The sequence below is a fragment of the Vicugna pacos genome, chromosome 32, assembly GCF_048564905.1.
Source record: "Vicugna pacos chromosome 32, VicPac4, whole genome shotgun sequence".
Classification (NCBI taxonomy): domain Eukaryota; kingdom Metazoa; phylum Chordata; class Mammalia; order Artiodactyla; family Camelidae; genus Vicugna; species Vicugna pacos.
This window is the reverse complement of record NC_133018.1, coordinates 15,841,377-15,862,703: the sequence shown is the minus strand read 5'-3', so window position 1 is coordinate 15,862,703 and position 21,327 is coordinate 15,841,377. Positions and strand designations below refer to the sequence as shown.

General features: G+C 50.1%; 1 protein-coding gene across 1 annotated transcript in view; it reads left to right on the top strand.

Annotated features, from left to right (window-relative positions):
* The window catches only part of GCN1 (GCN1 activator of EIF2AK4), a 52,489-nt gene that overhangs the window by 4,105 nt on the left and 27,057 nt on the right, over nt 1–21,327 (top strand). Inside the window, exons 2-26 of the mRNA XM_072953616.1 lie at nt 171–273; nt 3,193–3,256; nt 3,759–3,890; nt 4,403–4,511; nt 7,187–7,285; nt 7,378–7,512; nt 8,355–8,423; nt 8,552–8,660; nt 9,249–9,323; nt 9,579–9,707; nt 10,203–10,253; nt 10,532–10,630; nt 10,855–11,028; nt 13,025–13,177; nt 14,435–14,527; nt 15,568–15,643; nt 15,786–15,945; nt 16,747–16,936; nt 17,028–17,152; nt 17,879–18,057; nt 18,361–18,454; nt 19,083–19,196; nt 19,312–19,510; nt 20,349–20,504; nt 20,967–21,148. Coding sequence (XP_072809717.1) covers nt 171–273; nt 3,193–3,256; nt 3,759–3,890; nt 4,403–4,511; nt 7,187–7,285; nt 7,378–7,512; nt 8,355–8,423; nt 8,552–8,660; nt 9,249–9,323; nt 9,579–9,707; nt 10,203–10,253; nt 10,532–10,630; nt 10,855–11,028; nt 13,025–13,177; nt 14,435–14,527; nt 15,568–15,643; nt 15,786–15,945; nt 16,747–16,936; nt 17,028–17,152; nt 17,879–18,057; nt 18,361–18,454; nt 19,083–19,196; nt 19,312–19,510; nt 20,349–20,504; nt 20,967–21,148 — 3,069 coding nt within the window. The remainder of the gene's footprint in view (nt 1–170; nt 274–3,192; nt 3,257–3,758; nt 3,891–4,402; nt 4,512–7,186; nt 7,286–7,377; nt 7,513–8,354; nt 8,424–8,551; nt 8,661–9,248; nt 9,324–9,578; nt 9,708–10,202; nt 10,254–10,531; nt 10,631–10,854; nt 11,029–13,024; nt 13,178–14,434; nt 14,528–15,567; nt 15,644–15,785; nt 15,946–16,746; nt 16,937–17,027; nt 17,153–17,878; nt 18,058–18,360; nt 18,455–19,082; nt 19,197–19,311; nt 19,511–20,348; nt 20,505–20,966; nt 21,149–21,327) is intronic.

The window sequence follows — 21,327 nt, the reverse complement described above, 5'->3', positions numbered from 1 at the left end:
GCAAAGAAGTGTCCGGCCCGAAATGTCAGGAGTGTGGAGGTTGAGAAACCTTGGGTTAAAGAGAGCTTCGCTGAATTCTGTGCCCCTCTTCCCCAGCATGTGCTCTCTCTCTCCCCTGTTGTATTGCAGTCTGACTGGTGAAATTCTTTCTGTGGGCTTGGTCTTCACAGGTTTCTGAGACACTAAAGCGTTTTGCAGGGAAGGTGACAACAGCCAGCGTGAAGGAACGGAGAGAAATCCTCAGTGAACTGGGGAAATGTGTTGCCGGAAAAGGTATTTATTTTTTGTCCCCGTGGCCTAGAGACAATTTCATTTCAAATTAAATTGGGGTCTCTGTTTAGAACCATGACCTTCTTGTCCCCTCACAGCAACTTCTGTCTTTGCTTTCTGTATTTGCATGTTACAGTGTGCATTCAAACAGTTGGGTTGGCAGAAAGATTATCTTTCTAGGTGCTGAGCCTTTTCACAGTTTTAACTATTTTGACTGGAAATAGTGCTAAAAGATACCAACAGTCTTTTTTAAATAGTTTACTGGATGCGAAAACAGTTTCTTTCTGACCTGGGACATCATTTTTCCCAGTCAGTGTTCCATGGACGTCAGCAAGGTGGTAACAGGTGACTGGGTTGTAAAGGATTCCAATATCATATAAGTTTGGGGGATGTAAAATTTTAATCCAGTGCTTTCCTTGAACCTCTTTTTTTGCCAAAAACCTGCTCAGGATCTGGGCAGCGCATTTTGGGAATTGCCGAGCACATGTGGTTATCCTGGTACCACACCATGACCAAGGGACAGACCTGTGGGGATGTATAAAACTATTTCCTTCATCCAACAAATCCTCATTAGTTGCTGAATTTCCTTTTGGTGTGTTTTTACTATACAGCATTGGTTCTCACAGTGTGGTCCCTAGACCAACAGCAGCAGCATCTCAAACAGAACTTGTTTGAGATACAAGTTCTCAGCTCCACTCCAGGAATTCAGATTCAGAAACCCTGGGAGTGGAGCCCAACATCTGGGGTTTTAACAAGCTCCCCGGGTGATTCCTGTGTTGGCTGCAGTTTGAGAGTCGTGGCGGCATAGAATTGGGCCTCCCTGTCTGTCAGCTCTCACTTCTTATTAGTAAAGAGCCTATGTTCTACCAGTGTCTCACCCACGTTCTCATTTGCTGCTTCTGATCTACTGTTGCCTGGTTACATACCCAAGCTTGTTAAAGTTGTGTGAACATTAAGTAAATCCCTGCTTGTGCACCTCTAAGAGATTCTCCTATGCATTAATGCTTTGGTGTATGAGTTTTATGGCACCTTCCAAAGTCTTTCTGGTCACTTCTCAACAGGGTTCTAGGTAGGAATGTTACCACGTGACGAGATGCTGGCTGTGCAGACTGAACCATAGTGACGGACTCCCTGCTCAGTAACTGCTGAGTGCTACCCTTTCCCCATTTACGGAGTAAGGGGATCAATGTGTGTGGGTGAAGTTTATGAACTACTCAGGGCCTTTTCAGGGTGATTTTACTCTTCAGTCACCTTGAAATTGTGCAATTCAGGGTGAATTATATTTGTAAAATGTTTAGTAGCCTTTGATGTGCTTGGAAGAACATCCAAGTTCCTCAAGTTCTTTGAATTATTGGAGGAAGTTAATGAAATTGTTCGTTCTCAATTTTCTAATTTTCTGAGTCTAAGGAGGAGCCTTCACATGGTGATAATTATTCTGGCCTTTTCTTTGTTAGGGCAGCGTGTTGCCAGGTGGGTCCGTCCAAGGTGGGGTGAGATGTTGTCTGCTAGGCCGAGGAGCTGAGGGCTTCTCAGAGCTGTCGAGCCCTGGATGCAGGTGGTCAGCTGGGCTCAGCCCAGCCTGGCCCTGAGGCCTCCGCGGCTCTGCTGCTGTCCTCAGTCCTGGCTCCCAGCACGCGAAGCCCGAGGCTCACAGATGCGGTGTATGCTGTGCCTGATCCTTCCAGTCATGGGCCTGTGGTGCAGTCAGAGGCGAAGGGCTCTGCGTTCTAGCCATGGCTCTGCCACATGGGCCGCGGGACCTGGTTCAGGTTTCTCCACCGTCCGAGCCTGTCACCTTGCTTTGAGCGTGGAGAGGGCGAGCGGGAGGAGTGAATGAGAACATGGAGGGACCACTCGGCACAGCGCCTGGCTGCGCTCCCAGTGTCTCTTAGCTGTTCTTGTTACCTTGGCCACTGTCTCCTGGCGCCGTCTCAGTTACTGAGATCCCTCCATCATTCGGGTGTCTGAAGCGTGAGGCCATGTGTGAGTCCTTCGTGGGCCTCCTGCTCCTGGCGCCGCCCGTGCTGGTCTGTCTGACACTCAGAGTGCATCCCTCCCGTCAGACCCTCCTCCCTCCATCTGCGGGCTCTGGGCTGGCGGGCGAACCCAGCACAGGTTCGCTCCATTACGAATCACTGTCGTTCCACCGCAGTTCTCTTTCACTCGGCCTGCCTGCTTGGTTTCTTCTGCTTTGGTTTCTTCGTCTTAAAAAGGGGCTCAACCACAGTACCCACCTGGTAGGACTTGGGTTAATGTGTGTGAAATGCTGAGAGCAGCAACATCTCGTGCCTTGTGAGCACTGATTAAGTGCTGGATGTTACCTCTCCTCCTCATGGGTCCTGAATAGGCATTGTGCACTCGCATCCCCGCACTTTTGCTCATGTAGTTACCGCCATTCAGCACACGTGCTCTTCTCTTTCCATTTTCCCACAGCTGTCTCATCTATTAGGCCGAGCTTCTGTGTCCTTAAACCCTCGGCACCATGCCCCTGTAGGTGTTCTTCCCTCTTTTGACCCCTCCTAGTACTCTCATTTTTGTCCTATGTTTTAAAACCATTTATTAGATCGTACATAAGGGGAGGTGCACATACCATAAGTGAGCAGCTCACTGAATCGTTCGCAGCCTGTGCACAGCCATGTAACCGGTGCCCAGATCAAGAAGCAGGCGAGTTCCAGTCATCTAGCACCTTCACTCGACAGCATGTTAAGTCTTGAGGAAGAGGCCTCTGTTTCATTCATTTAACAAATGTCCTGTACCAGCTGCTTCTCTACAGTCCTGTTTTGTCATTGCGTCTTCCTGTTCTATCTCAGACATGTGGGGAGTGTCCAGCGGCCAGAGATCCTGTCAACAGAATGCCTGGCTCAAGCAGATGCCTAGGAAGTAGCTTTTATTCACTAATCTCTGTGTAACCTTTGGTTTTAGATCTGCCGGAGGGAGCAGTGAAAGGGCTCTGCAAGTTATTCTGTTTGACCCTGCATCGGTACAGGTGAGTCCCAGCCAAAGGCCCAGTGTCTGGAGCACTTTGTGCAGAGAGGTGGTAAAGGGTAGTGGTTAGAGCCCAGGCTGTGGAGCCAGACTGCCTGGGTCCTAGGCAAGTTACTTAACCTCTCTGTGCCTCAGTTTATTCGTCTGCAGAATAGGGATGATGTCATTAACTATCTCATAAGCGGTTATTAGTCAGTATCAAGTTCCTGGAACAGTGCCTGCTGCTCCCAGTTCTCAGTCTGTCGTCAGTCATGCATGTAAAAGCACTTGGTCTAGTTTGTAGATGTTGCCCTTGCAGCATTAATGTTTCATCTGCTCTTATTAGCTGCTTCCAGAACTCTAGGATGAGATAGATTTCTCCAGTTACTTCCTAACCCTGTCGTCTGCAACCCACTGGAAAAGAGTACAGTCTGATTTTCCTGAGAAAGACTGGCACTTGGCCTGAGCTCCCTGCTCCTGCCCCGAGTCCACATACTCACCTTCCCCTTCATTCCTTGCCCTAGAGATGCAGCCTCGCGCAGGGCCCTGCAGGCAGCCATCCAGCAGTTGGCTGAGGCCCAGCCAGAAGCCACTGCTAAGAACCTTCTGCACTCTCTGCAGTCTTCAGGCATTGGCTCCAAAGCAGGTGTCCCCAGGTAAGAGGTAAAGGTGGTGGCCCACTTGGGGTTGGTGGAGTCCTACTTGGGAAAAGCTGGTGCGGATGAGCTGTGTTGAGCAGGTGTGAACATGCCTATCTCTTTCCCCTTTGCAACTCTGAGTGGTGCCGGCAGTCTGCCTTCTGAATGGGGTGGGAGAAGCCAGATGTCAGGCTCAGTGGAGAGACCACTTTCCTAAGGATCAGGGTTGGGAGATCAGTGGAAGCAAGGCCATTTTAAGGAGAAACCAAATGCCCACCAGGCGCTGAATGGGGGAAACCATCCTTTGGTTTTTATAGTTGTGAGTGCTAACAGATGGGCGTTTGGCTGACCGGGCCTGTACTCCTTGTCCTGAATTGTCCCAGATGATGTGTGGGAACAGGTTTCCAGTTCTGCCCAGTTGTAGGTCAGTGCAGGGTCCTACATACCAGACTGGGCCTTGCAGTGAGCATGTGTCCTCAAGATGGAGGCTGCAGCTCTGAACTCATCCCTCCCCTCCCCTCCCTTCTCAGTAAGAGCAGTGGCTCGGCCGCCTTGCTGGCCCTGTCCTGGACCTGTCTACTGGTGCGCATTGTCTTTTCCTCAAGAGCCAAGCGGCAAGGAGACATCTGGAACAAACTGGTAGGTTCCCCGGGTCTTTGGAGTCATGCCGGTCAGCTCTCTGCACAGAGCTGGGCTATATTTAAGCACCGTCTCTGGCCAGTCCTTCTCTCGGTGCAGGGTGACCAGGCACTTTGAGTTATCCTGAGGTGTGTGACTTTGGTAGATGGGCGTGATTGAAGCATAAAAACATTCATCTATTGATCAAAGATCTTTGAGCTTTTCCGTGTCAGGCTTGGTGCCAGGCCCTGGGATGAGCAAGAGAAATGTGGTCCCTGCCTTCATGGCCTGTGTGGAAGATGTATGGGCCAGAGTTGGGGAGACGGCCGAAAACAAGGAAACCAGAAAATACCATAATGAATTCATTTTGTTTTTTTCTGGCTAATGAAGTGGAACTCTTGCCTTGTGCTTTGATCTTTAAATTCTCTCCCCTCATTCTGTGCCTGCTCCTCCCTCATTCCCTGCCTTGCCTTTCAGCATGCCTGCTAACCAGAGATGGCCCAGGAGGCCAGGGTGGGAAGTCCTTTTGAATGTCTGGATATGCTTAGTGGAGGGCAAGAGGAATGGTCTTATGGTTAAGCAGAAAAGAGTCTGAGGATCTTGGTATGCAATTGATTCTTGGCCATGAGATTTGGCCAAGAACCTGATTTATGAGCCTGTTTCCCATTTCTGCAAAATGGGAAGAAGTACCACCTACCCATCCACCTCAAAGAATTGTCACGAAGATGGGCTGAGTAACGGTGGGAAAGGCTGTAGAAACTTGCAGAGGGCTGTGTTGGTAAGAGAGGAGCAGCGTTAGGAAACCATCGGCACCTCTACCTGAAGCAGCCAGCTGGTGAGGCGTATTGATGGCCTCGTCCTTGGGAGCTTACCCTGCACATTTCTGGGGATGCCCATGCAACAGCCACCAGCAACTGATGGAAGGATAAGAACACTGAACCCTCACAGGCAGTGCATCTGCTGGAAACCCAGCTTTAGAGCGAGGGTGTCATTGCTACCAAAAGACCTCCTTGTTAGATGGTTCATCATGGGCTCCCTTGTTGTATCCCTGATGAATTCCGATAGCTGTTATTCAGGGTAAATCAGTGTGCTTGTGGGTTAGTGAGCCGGAGGGTCGGCCCTGGAGTGTTGTGTTTATGGGACGAGATGCATCAGGAGCTTGAGACCGTGGTGTCTTTTTTCTGTCTCTTGAATCTGGGTATTTCCTTCGCTCGTTGCTGATGTTGACCGTCTGCTTGGGTTGTAGTTCATTCAGTTGCTTAAGTGTTTGTTGAGGGCCTCCTACGTGCCGGGTGCTGGGGTTCAAGCAGGGATCAGGATAGAGGACCTTGCTCTCCTGGAGCTTACCGTCCTGGGGAGAGGGTGGGCAACAGACAGGTCCACACATAAATGGTAAGATGCAAAGTCGCACAGCAGAAAAGCAAGTGGAAGGGATAGAGAGAGTGGGTGGAGGGTGATGGTGGGAGGAAGGCCTTCAGGGGAGGTACCATTTGAGCCAGAGACCTGAAGGATGTGAAAGAACAAACCATGCTCAGATGAAGGATTAGAACATTCCAGGAAGAAGGAACAGCAGTATTGGTTTGAATGTGACACCAGCAAGCTTGAAAAGCTATTTTAATAATTTTTTTAAAAAAGGTTAAAAATTCAGTAGATATAGAAAGATATACCAGTTAACTTCCCATCCCTTCCTTAGATTCCCCTGTTACTAGTTCCTTACGTGGGCAGATACATTCTCTGTGTAAGTGGCTAAATAGGTTTTGTTTTTTTTTTTTACAAATGATAGCATACATGCAAACTTTTTTTTTTACCTTTTTTTCCCCTCTTAACCTGGTTTAGAATTTATCCCAGGGTAGTATAAAGAGTTTCTCATTCTTGATGACTGTTTACCTGTCCTTTGAGTGGCTGTTCCACAATATATATGACTAGTCCTCTATTGATAGGCATTTACGTTGCTTACAGTGTTTTGTTATAAAAAATGTTGCCATAAATAACCTTGTATATCTGCCACTTCATACTCATGCCAATGAAATTTGGCAGATTCTTCATGTCCTTTTTCTCAGGGTGGCAGTCCACACGGCTCACCTTGGGTATTTGTGGCACAGATGGTCTCTGTGAAGCTTTCTAATTAATACCTATTATGAGCTTCAGTCTGGTTTGGACAGTGAGCTCCCTGCAAGCAGGATCAGCATATCCGTCTTCACTTCTTTATCCACAGTGCCTAGCAGAGTGCCTGCCATTTAGTTAGCGTTCAGTGTTTGTGGGATTAATGAAGGAAAAGTCAAGGCAGAGGAAGAATTATGTGAAACAGAATGCTTGTCTGTTTCCCGCATGACACTTACCTCGCTGCAATTATGTATTCATCTGTGTGTTTATTTGTTTAGTATCCTTTTCTCCCTCTGGACTATAAGGTGCATTGAAAGCAAGGACCATGCCTGTCTTGTTCTCCATGTGTTTTCATTGTCTGACTCATAGTAGGTACTCAGCAAATATTTATTAACTAAGCGTTTTTGTGAACAGATGTAATTCCAGGACAGGGCTAAGTGGGGGGAAGGGGATCTGTCTGGAGTCGAGTGGGAAGACCTGGTGGAGACCTTGGGTTCTGGTGGGCCTGTCGAAGGTCTTAAGCAGGCTGTGAGGGCCATGGGACCTCTGCTTCCGTTTTACATCCGGACCTGAGCTGCTCCCTGTCCTGGCAGGTGGAGGTGCAGTGCCTACTCCTGGTGGAGGTGCTGGGCGGCTCCCACAAGCACGCTGTGGCCAGTGCTGTGAAGAAGCTCACCAAGCTGTGGAAGGAGGTGAGAGGAGGTAGCAGGGGGTGGCGGGCATTGCGTCTTCCACGCCACCCTCACTGCTTTCTGATACACCTGCTTTATCTGTTCCTCTTCAGAATCCCGGGCTGGTGGAACAGTACTTGTCAGCCATTCTTAGTCTAGAACCCACCCAGAACTATGCAGCCATGCTGGGGCTGCTGGTGCAGTTCTGCACGAGCCACAAGGAGATGGACGTGGTCAACCGGCACAAGGCAGGTGGACGGACTGGAGGGAAGGACAGGGAATTTGTTTTGCCTTGTTTTGCCCTGCTGCCCCAGCTGCCGGCCTCATCTGAAGTTTGTTGGTTTCTCACCTGAGACCCTGGCCTTTCACAGTGATATATGAAATATGAGGAGCTGGAAAGTTTCCCTCCAGTTCTGGCTTGGAGTGAATCTTGGCATAGTTACTGAGACAGTGACTTGCCTGGTTATGTAGTCATTTATTTACCCACCACTGAGTAGCTGGCTGGTGCCAAGCTCTGTGCCAGGTGTCGGGGACGTGCCAGTGAACAGGGGAGCTGTGGTCCCTGCCCGGGCGGGACTGAGTCCGCGAAGGCTGCCATTAGACAGATCGTCGTCTGATTGTCTCTGTGAGATGCGCTACAAAGGAAAAGCTCAAGAGGCTGGGGTGCTCTGTGGCAGGGACCTGACTTAGGCGGTGGGTCAGGGAAAACATCTCTCATGAGGGGATTTAATGGGTGAATAGGCGTGACCTATTAAAGAAACGGGTGACCTTTTAAAGAAAGGTCAAGAGGCGAGGAAGGGCATCTGGGGCAGAGAAAGCAGCGTGCAGGCAGGAAGGTAGAGGAGGGCGTGTGGGTGAGAGCAGGTAGTAGGCAGGCCTGTGAGCCATGCCAAGGACTTGGACTTGATCCCGGAAGCCATGGGAAGCTGTGGAAGGTTTTTAGATGAGGAATAGCATGACCACTGGCCTTCCGTGCTTGACGCCATGGCATCTGGGGCCCTGATTGGTGTTCTTTAGGAGTGCTCCCACAGGAGGGGTCCCTTAGACACCTCAGGATGTCAAGGTCTGACCAGGGCTCTGTGTCCTCTAGAGTGCCCTGCTGGATTTTTACATGAAGAACATCCTGATGAGCAAAGTGAAGCCTCAGAAGTACCTACTGGTGAGTGAGTGGTGGCCCTTACTCACCTGGACAAGCTGGATCCTGTCTGAAATTCTGTGACTCAGAACCATCCTTTATTCTCAGTCTGTTCCTGCAAGGGCTGGTGCCTGACTTCTTTCTCTTTGTAGGATAACTGTGCCCCTCTGCTCCGGTACATGTCCCACTCGGAGTTTAAGGATCTGATGCTGCCCATTATACAGAAGTCCTTACTGAGGAGTCCAGAGAACGTTATTGAAAGTAAGTTGCTGCCAAACAGGGCAGTGGGAGGGAGACGAAGTTGCCTGATAATTTGGCTCCTTGGCAGCAGAGAATGTTCAGGGTCGGGTTGAGGGATATATTCACTGTTTGCCTCGTTGGGACCTTGGGAGAGCGATCAAGGACCCTGTTGAGAATATGTTGAAAGTCATGGGCTCTCTTTCTAAAAGAATGCACAAAAGTATACCAGCTTAAAATACTACATATAGTTTTAGAGGTCCAGGAACCTTCTGGAAACCATTCAGGTTAAGAACCTCTGCTCTGGACAGTTTGACCTTGGTGTGGAGGTGACATTCGAAGCCATCAGATACGAGAGCTGAGTCTCTATCTTGGTAAAAGGTGTAGGTGGAACGTGGGAGGGGCGAGTTTTTGCTGATGAGGTTGGGGCAGTATATAGCTTTACAGCAGGACTGTGGGACAAAGGTGTGACCACCACGTGACCATATAGAGATGAAGAGTGGTCATGTTCCGTGTGGCTAGACAGCCGGCCTAAGCATTGGCTGGGGAGTCGGGCAGAAACAAGCATTTATACCTGAGGCCGACAAGGCATGTGCTTTCTGTCCCCCTCAGCTATCTCCAGTCTGTTGGCATCAGTGACTCTTGATCTCAGCCAGTATGCCCTGGACATCGTCAAAGGACTGGCTGGTGAGTGTCCCGACCCCTCTCCAGCCTCTGGACCTGCGCCCTGGGTTTTGATTGTACTCATCCCAATTATTGTTGAAAAGCAGGTAGGAGACCACTCAGTTTAGAAATAAACTATAATCATGTAGTTTCTTGCCTGAGATCCTTTATCATGAGAACACAGAGCTAGGATTGAGGAGCTGGGAACAGGAAAAGACAAAGCTGAGAGCCTGGTTACTCAGCTCTCAGCAGCTTCTGAGCAGCGGCTCTCCCGTCCAGGTCAGCTGAAGTCCAACAGTCCCCGCCTGATGGACGAAGCTGTGCTGGCGCTGCGGAACCTGGCCCGCCAGTGCAGCGACTCCTCGGCCATGGAAGCCCTGGCCAGGCACCTATTTGCTATCCTCGGAGGTGAGCAAGCCTCTCCGGGCTGAGGTGGGGCCCCTGGCTTTCCCTGGGCACCAGATCTGCTGGGGCCTCAATGCTCCAAGTCTGCTTGTGTCAAAAAACTGTGAACATGTGCAGTGACCAGGAGATTGTGCAGGGCAGCGTGGACCAGGTGGTCTCGACTATTTTTCAGTATAAACACTACTGTATGTATAGGGGAAAAATTAGAGGGAAATACACCAAAATGGTAATAATATTTTTGAGTAGTGGGAACAGGAGTGATTTTTAGATGTTGTCCTTTATATTTTTTCTGTTTGTTAAATTTTCTGTAGGAACATACTTTTTTGGTCAGGGGTTAAAAAAAAAACCCAGTAAATGATTTTTAAGCCCAGCTTCAAAATAGAGAGGCTGCTTGTGGAATCAGACACCGTATCTTGATGTCACACATGACTACATTATTCACCCCCTTGGGAAAAGTGGCAGATGTGAATTTTAAATCTTTGCTGTCTGTCGTCTCAGGCACAGAGGGAAAACTAACTGTCGTAGCCCAGAAGATCAGCGTCCTCTCAGGTACAGAATTTTTCCCCGGGGGTAGGAAGTGTAGTGGAGGAGGTATAACGAGACTGTTTGGTAAGTTGAGTCTGTTGGATCTTGACACCTCTGACAATCTTGGACATCCCAGCCTGGCTTCTGTAAAAGGCAGGACGTCTGGAGAAGGGATTGAGGGAGGGTCATTGATGGCCAGAAGAGAGGCACGGCTGCCGGGGGTGTGGGCAGCAGCAGGGAGACTGGCATGTTGGTGGCTTTGTGCTGACGAGGTGCTGAGCTGGGAATCCCTTGCCTTTTAGGGATCGGGAGTGTCAGTCATCACGTGGTGTCCGGGCCTTCCAGTCAAGTCCTGAATGGGACCGTGGCTGAGCTGTTCATCCCATTCCTCCAGCAAGAAGGTAATTCTGTGCAACGTGGTGAGGGTGCAGCCTGGTCCCATTCCTGACCCTGGTTTTCACGCTCAGAGCCTTCCGTGAACCCCTTCCCAAGGCCCTGCTTCCTCTCCCCTGAGCCATCACTGTTTCCTCTCCCTTTACTCCTGCTTGCTTTCGTGTGCACCTGGCAGTGATGGGACATGGGTCTAAGATGTCGGACTGACTGGACTTGTTGCTTCTTGCCCTAGTTCACGAAGGCACCTTGGTGCACGCTGTCTCTGTTCTGGCTCTCTGGTGTAACCGCTTCGCCACGGAAGTGCCCAAGAAGCTCACTGAATGGTTCAAGAAAGCCTTCAGCCTTAAAACCTCCACCTCTGCAGTGAGGCACGCCTACCTGCAGTGCATGTTGGTGTGCTTCCGAGGTGAGATGCCTCCCCTGCAGAGTTGACCGAGTCCTCAGGGTGTCATCGCTGTTCCGGGCTTTCCCTTTTGGTCCAGTTTATTTTGCATCATTTCCTCCTGAGTCTCTGGCTTAGCCATCCATAAAGCCCAACATCAGAGCCCAGTCTTCACAACAGATTCTGGCTTCTCCCCCTCATCAGACTGTCAGAGTACAAAGCTTTATTCAGAGAGGGCCCACATCCAGAACCTGTCACTCTGTTTTCTGAAATCACGGAGAAATGATTGTGATCAGACTGATTTATAAGGTGTAAATTATATAATCTTTACACTGGACCTATAGAAAAGCACCACCCTCACTTCAGTGCTAGCAAACCTGCCATTTGGGTGTGGGCATCCACCTCCTTCCCAGGCGCAGCCAGGGGAGACTCCCAGATCTATGTGGGAGCTTGGTGTCCAAGGTAAAACTCGGCTTTTGATTTCTGTGTCTGAAATGGGCTCATATTTCACTTAAAAGATAGTTTAAACTATGATGAGCTATGTTTAAAGAAATGTCTAAGAGATTCCAGAGCTGTCCCTAGAGAGGGGACCTCCTTCTATACAGTGTCTGTACTTGTGTGTCTGTGTGCAGTTTTGGCTGCATTGATCAGTCTTGATTTTAGATTGAGTTCTAGATACCCAAATCTTTTTTTTTTTTTTATTTTACTGAGTTATAGTCAGTTTACAATGTTGTGTCAATTTCTAGGGTGGAACACAATTTTTCAGTTATACATGAACATATATATATTCATTGTCTCATACTTTTTTGCTGTGAGCTACCACAAGATCTTGTATATATTTCCCTGTGCTATACAGTTTAATCTTGTTTATCTATTCTACGTATGCCTGTCAGTATCTACAAATTTCGAACTCCCAGTCTGTCCCTTCCTGCCACCCTTCCCCCTGGCAAACACAAGTTTGTATTCTATGTCTATGAGTCTGTTTCTGTTTTGTATTTATGTTCATTTGTCTTTTTCTTTGCTTTCTTTTTTTTTTTTTTTGTTAGATTCCACATATGAGCGATCTCATATGGTATTTTTCTTTCTCTTTCTGGCTTACTTCACTTAGAATGACATTCTCCAGGGACATTCATGTTGCTGCAAATGGTGTTTTGTTGTCATTTTATGGCTGAATAGTATTCCATTGTATAAATATACCACATCTTTATCCAGTCATCTGTCGATGGACATTTAGGCTGTTTCCATGTCTTGGCTATTGTAGATAGTGCTGCTGTGAACATTGGGGTGCAGGTGTCTTTTTGAAGTAGGGTTCCTTCTGGATATATGCCCAGGAGTGGAATTACTGGGCCATATAGTAAGCCTAGATAGCTGATTCTTGATTTAATCTAGTCTCTTTAGCTTGAGCTAGTTCTGCTTGATACTTTAAAAATAAGTGTAATATAAAATAAACCTTTAAAATAAACTTTTCTAGATTCAAATCCATGACATCATCCAAATGAAATACTTGTTTCATTATGAAATGTTCTGATATTAGCAGTTTAGGTATTAAGAAAATATGGGTTTAGCTATAATTTTAATAGATTTCTACTTTTTTTTTTTTTTTAACTGGGTTTTGTTTAGAGGTTAGCAGATTGGTTCTGCTTTGGGAATTTGGGTCCAGAAATTGTCTGGTGTAGGGGAAGAGCCCCAGGAAGAGATTGGTCGACTTTAGGTTGGCCCTGGCTCTCCCTTAACCAGCTGTGTGGCCTTGGGCAACTCACTTTACCTCTCGGTCTGTTTCTTTATCCATCAAGCGAATAGCTGAACTGTTGGATTAGCAAGGATCCTTCTAGCTCTAACTTTGTGGTTGTAGAGTTAGATTTAAGCCCTGGAATCTCATTACATTTCTTTGAGATATTTGAAAGGTAGCTGAAAGGTGTTAGTGGATGACTAACATCATGGGTGGATGACTTTTTTCTCTGATAATCTTGTCAGCCTCATGATCAGCGTGTTCTTTAAAGTGCTGGTCCTCTCTCCACAGGTGACACACTGTTGCAGGCCCTGGACTTACTGCCTTTGCTCATCCAGACAGTGGAGAAGGCAGCTTCCCAAAGCACTCAGGTTCCCATAGTCACCGAAGGGGTTGCCGCTGCCTTGCTGCTCTCAAAGCTTTCAGTGGCTGACTCACAGGCTGGTAAGAGTCCAGGGATGTCCAGCATGTTAGCAGACAAGTGTCTTCTTTCAGAGTCCTTGGGAGGAGTGCCTTGATGTTTAGGATTTTACAGGATCAGATTGGCCTGATCTGGGCAGCTACAGGGCAGCTTGTCATCTGTAGGGATGGGAATGCAGCCACTGGACTCTGTCAGTGTCCTCCTTTGCCCTGTTGCTCCAGTGCTCAGAGACGGGGGCTTAGAGAAAAAAACCCAGAATGACCTGGGTTTATTATGGTGGGACTTTGTTTTTATTGGTTATACATTTACAGTGTAGAACATGAAAAGCTTACCCTTAGCCAACCTGTCTTCCAGCCACAGTTCCCCTTGTTGGAAGTATTACCAGTTTCATGTCCAGAGATGGTCCATGCGTCATCGCCTAGGCATACTGGGCAATACACTGCACATGCCTTACTATGTACTGAACCCATCTTGGAAGAGATTCCAAGTCAGTACAACAAGAAGCTTGCTTTCTTTTTGTAGCTTCATGGTATCCTGTGCTTGTTTGGTCGACCTCCTACTCTGTGTGCAGACATAGCTGAACTTATTCCTGTGGTTAGAAGTGGAGTTCAGCTCTTTTCATATGTTATTGTGTGCCATCTGAGTGTATGCCAAGGCACTGGGCTCTGTCTGCGGGGGGAGGCAAGGATGCATGTGTCCTTGCCTCAGCACATTTTAAGCTGCTTAACTTAAGTGGGAGAGAGAATATGCAAAAATATCTGTTGTTTAAGGTAAAATGTGGCATCAGAGCAGTTTCAGAGGAGCAGGTGCTTTTAGTTTAGGGGCTGGGTATCAGGAAAGGCTTCATAAAGGAGGGAGCATTTGGACTAGGGCCCTGAAGACTAGAAAGGGTTTCATTAGCTGGAAGGGAGCAGCCCAGTGTGAGTGCAGACCAGCCTCAGTCAGGGAAGGGTGGGGAAAGCACCACGTGTGGTCCTCAGATCGTTCAGCCTGGCACCTGAAACAGGTGGGGATTCCAGGTGGGAGGCAGCTTGCCTGGTCTCCTGTAGAACTGCCAAAGGTCTTCATGTCGGAGATGCTCCCAGAAGGACTGGTTAGTTATCAGAGTGGGAGGGCAGTGAGCTTAAGAGTGCCTCATCCCTGCTGGGGAGCAATCCTGCCTGCTGCAACAGAGAGGGGATGTGTCAGCAAAGCCAGCCCCAGCATCGTCTGCATGGAGGGGACCAGCCCTGGTGGACGTGGTGAGTTGCATCATAGAGGGACCTTTTGTTTTTTTGCAGAGGCCAAACTGAGCAGTTTCTGGCAGCTGATTTTGGATGAGAAGAAGCAGGTTTTCACTTCAGAGAAATTCCTGCTCATGGCTTCAGAGGATGGTGAGTTTCTGCTCTCTTAGTTGAAGTCAAGTTTGGGACCAGAGAGGATCCTTCCCCAACTGCGTCTTGTTTTGACCAGTCAGCTTGGCAAAAACCTGGACCAGAGTGATCTGGCCAACAGCTCAGCTTTCGTGGGGATGGGTTTATTCCTGTGGGGCATAGAAGGCTGGGGAAATGAGGGGAACATGGGAGATGGTGGCGACAGAGCGCTGATAGTTGTGGTGCTGAGGTATGGGGTGTAATTATGGCTGATTGGGTAATTGGTGCTGTCTTAGAGTTTTCCTTACATTAAGAGGCAGCTGAGAAGCTCTGGGGAAGTGTGGCTGGCTCCGCTCCCCCACCAGGAGACAGAAACTGCTGGTTTCTCTCTTGGCAGAGAAGGAACAGTTGATCTTTAAATGTATGTTTAAAATTCTAGGTTGCCTTCAGAGTGTCTGCCACTAATTGGTGATTTGAAAAGTTTTGACTCACAAATCACAACATTCCACTAATGAGCTACAACTGTTCGCCGTTTCCTGATGTTTAAAAAACATTTACCTATTTCTTGAACAGGAAATATGTTCACATAATTCAGAAATAAAAGATCCAAGAGGATCTACACTGAAAGTTATACTCCTGCTTTGATCTCTGGCCATGCATTGTCCCTGGCCGTGGAGAATCAATTTTATCAGCTACTTGTGTATGTTTGCTATTTTATATTTTTGCCAGTGAATATCATTATGTTTTAGTTCTCTTTCTTTTTTACACAAAAGGTAGCATGCCTGTTGTGTGCATTATGCTGTCTAGATCTGGGAATCGTGTCACGTCAGTATGTAATGAGTGCTCTCATTCTTTTTTAGAACTGCCTATTAATTTTTAATTAATTCAAGTGTATACTTTTGCCTATTTCAAAATACACATGCATAGTAGCAAAAAGAAGCAACTTCAGATGAACTATTAATTTCACATTTACATTTTGGTGTTCATTTCTGGTTCTTCCCGTTCTTTCTGGACGTGTTCTCTATTTTAAAGACACCTGTGCTGTTTCTCTCCCCTCCCAGCCCTGTGTACCGTGCTGCACCTGGCCGAGAGGCTGTTCCTTGACCATCCGCACAGACTCACAGGCAGCAAAGTTCAGTACGTGGGGCTTGTTTACCTTTCCCCTTGAACCGTATGATGCAAACCCTGGTGGGAGCCTGAGACACAGCGGAGTGTGAGGGGTAGGAGTGGCCGGCCTGTGGCCGGCCTTCCCCCAGGATGCCCTGTCTCTGTGCTGCAGGCAGTACCACCGGGCTGTGATGGCGGTGCTCCTGAGCCGCCCCTGGCACGTGCGCAGGCAGGCCCAGCAGACAGTTCGGAAGCTGCTGTCCTCTCTCGGGGGCTTTAAGCTGGCATGTGGACTCCTGGAGGAGCTGAAGACTGTCCTCAGTTCTCACAAGGTGAGGGCGTGTGGCTCCAGAGCTGGGGCTCTCAGACCCCCTTAGCTGACCCTGCTTATGCCTTGGAATTTTGACTAGGCCCTTCCTGGGCTGTTCTCACTCACTCAGACTGTGATGCCAGAATCTTCTGCCCTGCCCTTGAGTTTGGATAATATCTTGTTTCATATAATTTCTTTTCCTTTTCAGATGCTTTTCTTTCTTTTTGTGTCTTTTGACATGTAGCTCAACCTTTTTATTCTTGAGTAATGGACTGACATTTTGTTTTGAAAACACTTTATAATTTTAAAAGCATTTTCACAAAATGTCCCTTTGAATTTTCTCAGAAGACTGACAGGCTTAGTACACTTACTGTATATGAGTTGTCCAGGGTTCCAGCAGCTGAAATGACTGACTCAGGCAGGGTCTCCCAGCCAGTGGGTGGCAGAACTGGACGCTAACCCCCGAGACCTGGCTCTTGTGTCAGTGCCCTCGGTGCCCTGCTTCCCTCCCTTTCTCCCTCCCCTAAGCCTGCCTGGGGGATGTGGGCCAGTGACAGACTTGCAGTCTCAGCATGGGTCCCTGGACCAGTTTATGTTTCCTTCTTACCCGCCATGGGCTTGTTTAGGTGCAAAGCCATAGGTGCTTCCTCCTTCCAGTCCTATCTCACAGCCTGTGGGTCTCAGAGCAGGGCACTAGGCATCAGTCTCCACTCTGGCAGGGAGCCTAGAGAACAGTAAGAATGAGTCCCTGGCATCGTTGTCTCCTGTGTGCCAGGCCTGCGTGGGCTCTGATCAGTGGGGCTCACGTGTTGTCTCCCTGTAGGTGCTGCCCTTAGAAGCTCTGGTGACCGATGCTGGGGAGGTGACAGAAACGGGCAAGGCCTACGTGCCTCCACGGGTCCTGCAGGAGGCTCTGTGCGTCATCTCCGGGGTTCCAGGGCTGGAGGGTGACATCGCCAACACTGAACAGCTGGCCCAGGAGATGCTGATCATCTCCCACCACCCGTCCTTAGGTCTGTGGCTGGGGTGGGCATGGGAGGGGTCGGGACTCTGTTGTAAGCGTAGGCCAGGCAAAAGGCCTCAAAGAGCCCCCCTTCCCTTCAGTGGCTGTGCAGTCTGGACTCTGGCCAGCACTTCTTGCCAGGATGAAGATCAATCCGGAAGCCTTCATCACCCGGCACCTGGATCAGATCATTCCCCGGATCACCACACAGAGCCCCCTGAACCAGGTGATTGGCGTGTGAGCTGGTTTTGGCTTCAGGTCAGAGTACAGACAGGGAAGATTCAAAGAAACAGGTGAGGGTGTGATGAAATGTGGGCTGGACCCTTGGGTTGCAACCTAGTTTGAGCATCAGAGGGAACTTACTTCTCATCTAACTGGCAAGTCCCAGGATGTGACTGGACAGGGACTCAGATGTCCTCGGGACCTTATAGGTGGTATCACTCTTATTCTCTGTCCATCTCTCTGTCTTATCCACCTGTGTCTTATGAATGGGCTCCATTTTCAGTCTCTCCCTTTTGGTAGCAGGATACCTGTTCCAGGCTTACATCTTGTTCCCCATCAGCTCCAGTGGAAAGAGCTTGCGTTTTCCAATCATTTCGTGGAGTCTTACTGCCCTAGTTGACCTGACTTAGGTCTTATGCTCATCCCAGGGCCCGTCCTTCTGGTCTGGGTCATGTGCCCACCTCTGGAGAGGGTAGGGGCAGCTCTACCTTTTCCACAGAGACTGAGAATGGGAGAGGAGTGTTTCCCCGAATCAGGGTGCTAGTCCTGGGTGAGCGCAGCTTCCTGAGAAGGTAGGCGTGCCCTCTAGCTGTCTCCTCCGGCGGGCAGTGCTCAGAAGGAACAGGCAGTAGCAAGAAGGGGAGCCAGTTGCTGGGGGCCTTTAGGCATGGCGGGACCTGTCTCCAGTGCCAGCTGAGGCATGCATGGACCGTGTCTGTTTGTCTGGCAGTCTTCCATGAACGCCATGGGCTCCCTCTCCATCCTGTCCCCGGACCGGGTCCTCCCGCAGCTCATCAACACCATCACCGCCTCCGTGCAGAACCCCGCGCTGTGCCAGGTGACGCGGGAGGAGTTTGCTATCATGCAGACCCCTGCCGGGGAGCTGTATGACAAATCCATCATCCAGAGGTGAGCCCCCGCTCGTGGGCTCAGTTGCCCCAAGCCTTAGTTTTCCTGCCTGTAAGATGGAGACAACGTCTCCTTTGTAGGGGCTTGTGAGGAGTAAAGGACACAGTCTCGCTGTTTGCTGGACGAGTGCCTGCTGTGTTCCAGGCGCAGTGCTTAGGCCTGGATACAAGAGTGTGTCGAGTATCTAGCGCTTTCCTGGTGCATACGTATGGCTGAAGAGCTAGCTGGGGTTTCGTAGCTGCGGAGGCCGAAGGGCCTGGTGGCTGTTATGAACCTGGCTGATCACCTGCTCTGGTGTTTCAGTGCCCAGCAGGACAGCATAAAAAAGGCCAACATGAAGCGAGAGAACAAAGCCTACTCCTTCAAGGAGCAGATCATCGAGCTGGAGCTGAAGGAGGTGAGCACATGCCTGCCATGGTTCGTCGCCATGTTCAGCGATGACAGCTGGTTCTGCTGGGAGCAGAGCACAGGGCTCTTTCCTGTCTTAGAGCCTTTGCTCGTCCCTGCTCTTACTGAGGCTACGTTCTTGTCTTCCATGTCACAGCCCACATGTCCCCTTCTCAGAGTGGTGACCCCTCCCCGGCCCAGCCTACCCAGAGTAGAGTGCACCCTGCTTAATTGTTGTGCATCGTATTTATTCTTTTTAATAACATTTGTCATGATCTGAAGTCACCTTGTTTATGTGTTTGTTTACCTGTTTGTTGTCTGCCTTCACCCACTAGACTGTTAGCCCCATGAGGACAGACTTGGTCTTGTTCCTGTGCTATCCCTGGCATCTAGAACAGGGCCTGGCACCGTGTGCGTGCTGAGTAAATGCTTGTTGGATGAATGAGCGCTCTTGGCCTTCAGCAGGCTGCAGCTTATTCCTGGGGGGACGTGTCTGTAGGGAGGGCTGGCAGGAGGGAGGGCTGGCAGGAGGGAGGGCTGAGGTAAGGATTCTGAAGCTGTGAGGAACTTTAGCGCCTTGGTGGAAGGGAGGGAGATCTGTTCCCTGGAGATGGAATTGCTTTGCTTGTTCCCTTCAGGAGATAAAGAAGAAGAAAGGCATAAAAGAGGAGGTGCAGCTGACCAGCAAGCAGAAGGAGATGCTGCAGGCCCAGCTGGACAAGGAGGCGCAGATTCGGAAGCGGCTGCAGGAGGTAAGCAGTTGCTTCCCCTGCACGCCCGTGCCATGGGAGTGCGGGCCCGCCCATTCCTGCCTGTCTTGGAGTGGGGCCCCGCTGACCAGCCTTCTGTGGTGACTTCTGCTTGTAGTTGGACGGTGAGCTGGAGGCTGCGCTAGGACTACTGGACACCATCCTGGCCAAGAACCCAGCTGGCCTGACCCAGTACATCCCTGTTTTGGTCGACTCTTTCCTGCCCTTGCTGAAATCTCCCCTGGCGGCTCCCAGAATCAAGAACCCTTTCCTGTCCTTGGCTGCCTGTGTCATGCCCCCTAGGCTCAAGGCTTTGGGTTAGTCCTCCTGGCTATGGGCGTGGCCTGGGGCAGGGTGGGAGGTGGGCAGGGATGCCCTGAGGGCGGTGGGGAGACACAGTGACCTAGGCTGCTGACTGTGGCTGCAGTCTAAGGCACCTCAAGCTGCATATTTTTAGGAGCACATGGCACCTCCTCCACTCGTCCATTTTACGTCTGTTGTGCCTTCACTCTGAGGACCAAGCTTTAGACGCTGGTCAGTGATCTTTCTGATGCAGTTTTAAATTCAGTGGCAGTGGAGGTGGTTTGGTGCTACGTGGTGGCCAGTGCAGCCTGGAGCATCTCCACGTGTGGTGACTGGAGGTCTCTGTGGCCGTTAGCTTTCTGTTGGCTGTGAAGAAACAAAGACCAAGTGGGGTGGCTGGGAATTGTGATGGCCTTGCTTTGTGGGTTGTTTAACTACCTTGAGCGGACTTCCTAGCCTGAGGGTACAGCCCCATGGGTGAAGTTGGAATCAGTCAGTACACATAGAACCTGCCGGAAGTGTTACCTGGCTGGCTGGGCTGTTGCATGGAAGGCGGGAGCACCATGTGGATAGAGCTTTACTTTTGGCCACATGACCCCTGGGTGGTTCATGCCTTCTCTCAGCACACTTTTAATTTCTTAGTGTCAGAAAGACAGCTCCCTGTCTGCCTACCCTGCAGAGCTCACAGGCATGAGATGAGAAATTGGGTTAAGGACACTTTGTCAGAACAGAATTGATTACTGTTAAGTCAGGGGGATGTGATGTCTCTGCCCTGGGTCCCTGGTTTGCACCTGGGCTAGATTCTGTGTCTGCATCGGTCACCCCCTGCTGGCTTCCTTCTCTCGGACACAGGCACTTTGGTGAGCCACGTGACTCTGCGCCTGCTGAAGCCAGAGTGTGCCCTGGATAAGTCATGGTGCCAGGAAGAGCTGTCGGTGGCCGTGAAGAGGGCGGTGACCCTGCTCCACAGCCACACCATCACCAGCAGGGCGGGCAAGGGTGAGCCAGGTAAGGGACAGGACGAGGGGCCTGCCATGGTATGGCCAGTGTGGGGAAGGCACGAGTTCCGGCGTTTCCCGGGGCTTCCTGAGGTGTGGCCTTGGGCAAGTTTCTTCCCGCCCTGGCCTTGGTTCTCTCATCTGAAAAATGGGAGTTAGACCAGATGGACGATTTTTGAGTCCAATCTCTGGTATTCTGAGTCACTTTGACCCTCATTGAGGGTTTAGTTCTTGTCAGTGGAATCTACTGGTCTGCTTTTAACTCTGACACTCGGGAACCGGGCATTGTTTGGAGCAGGAGCAGGACTGGTTCCAGGACTGGGCTACCGTCTTGTCTTCCCTCTTGTCATCCCACGTGCTTCCAGGTGTCAGAGAGGGCCCCCCCGCCCACTCACCTTAAGCATGGGAATTCAGGCTCGGTGCCCCCTCGCCCGCTGACCTACAGCGTGGGGTCTGCTTCTTGCCCGCACAGATGCCACGCCCCTGTCCGCACCAGCCTTCTCCTTAGTTTTCCCGTTTCTGAAGATGGTGCTGACTGAGATGCCCCGCCACAGCGAGGAGGAGGAGGAGCGCATGGCCCAGATTCTTCAGATCCTCACCGTCCACGCCCAGCTGAGGGCCTCACCCAGCAACCCGCCTGGGCGTGTGGACGAGGTTGGCCCGGGAGCTCAGCTAGGCTCTCCCCTCTGCTTGAGGGGTGGGGGAGGCGGGGGCTTTTGACACTTCCTGACCCATCAACAGGTGTACTCCATGAGTACACCCAGAGCAGCAGCCAAATGTTCTGTTCAGCACAGCTGTCAGTGACTCGCGGAAGCTTCTGGGTCTCCTGTGTT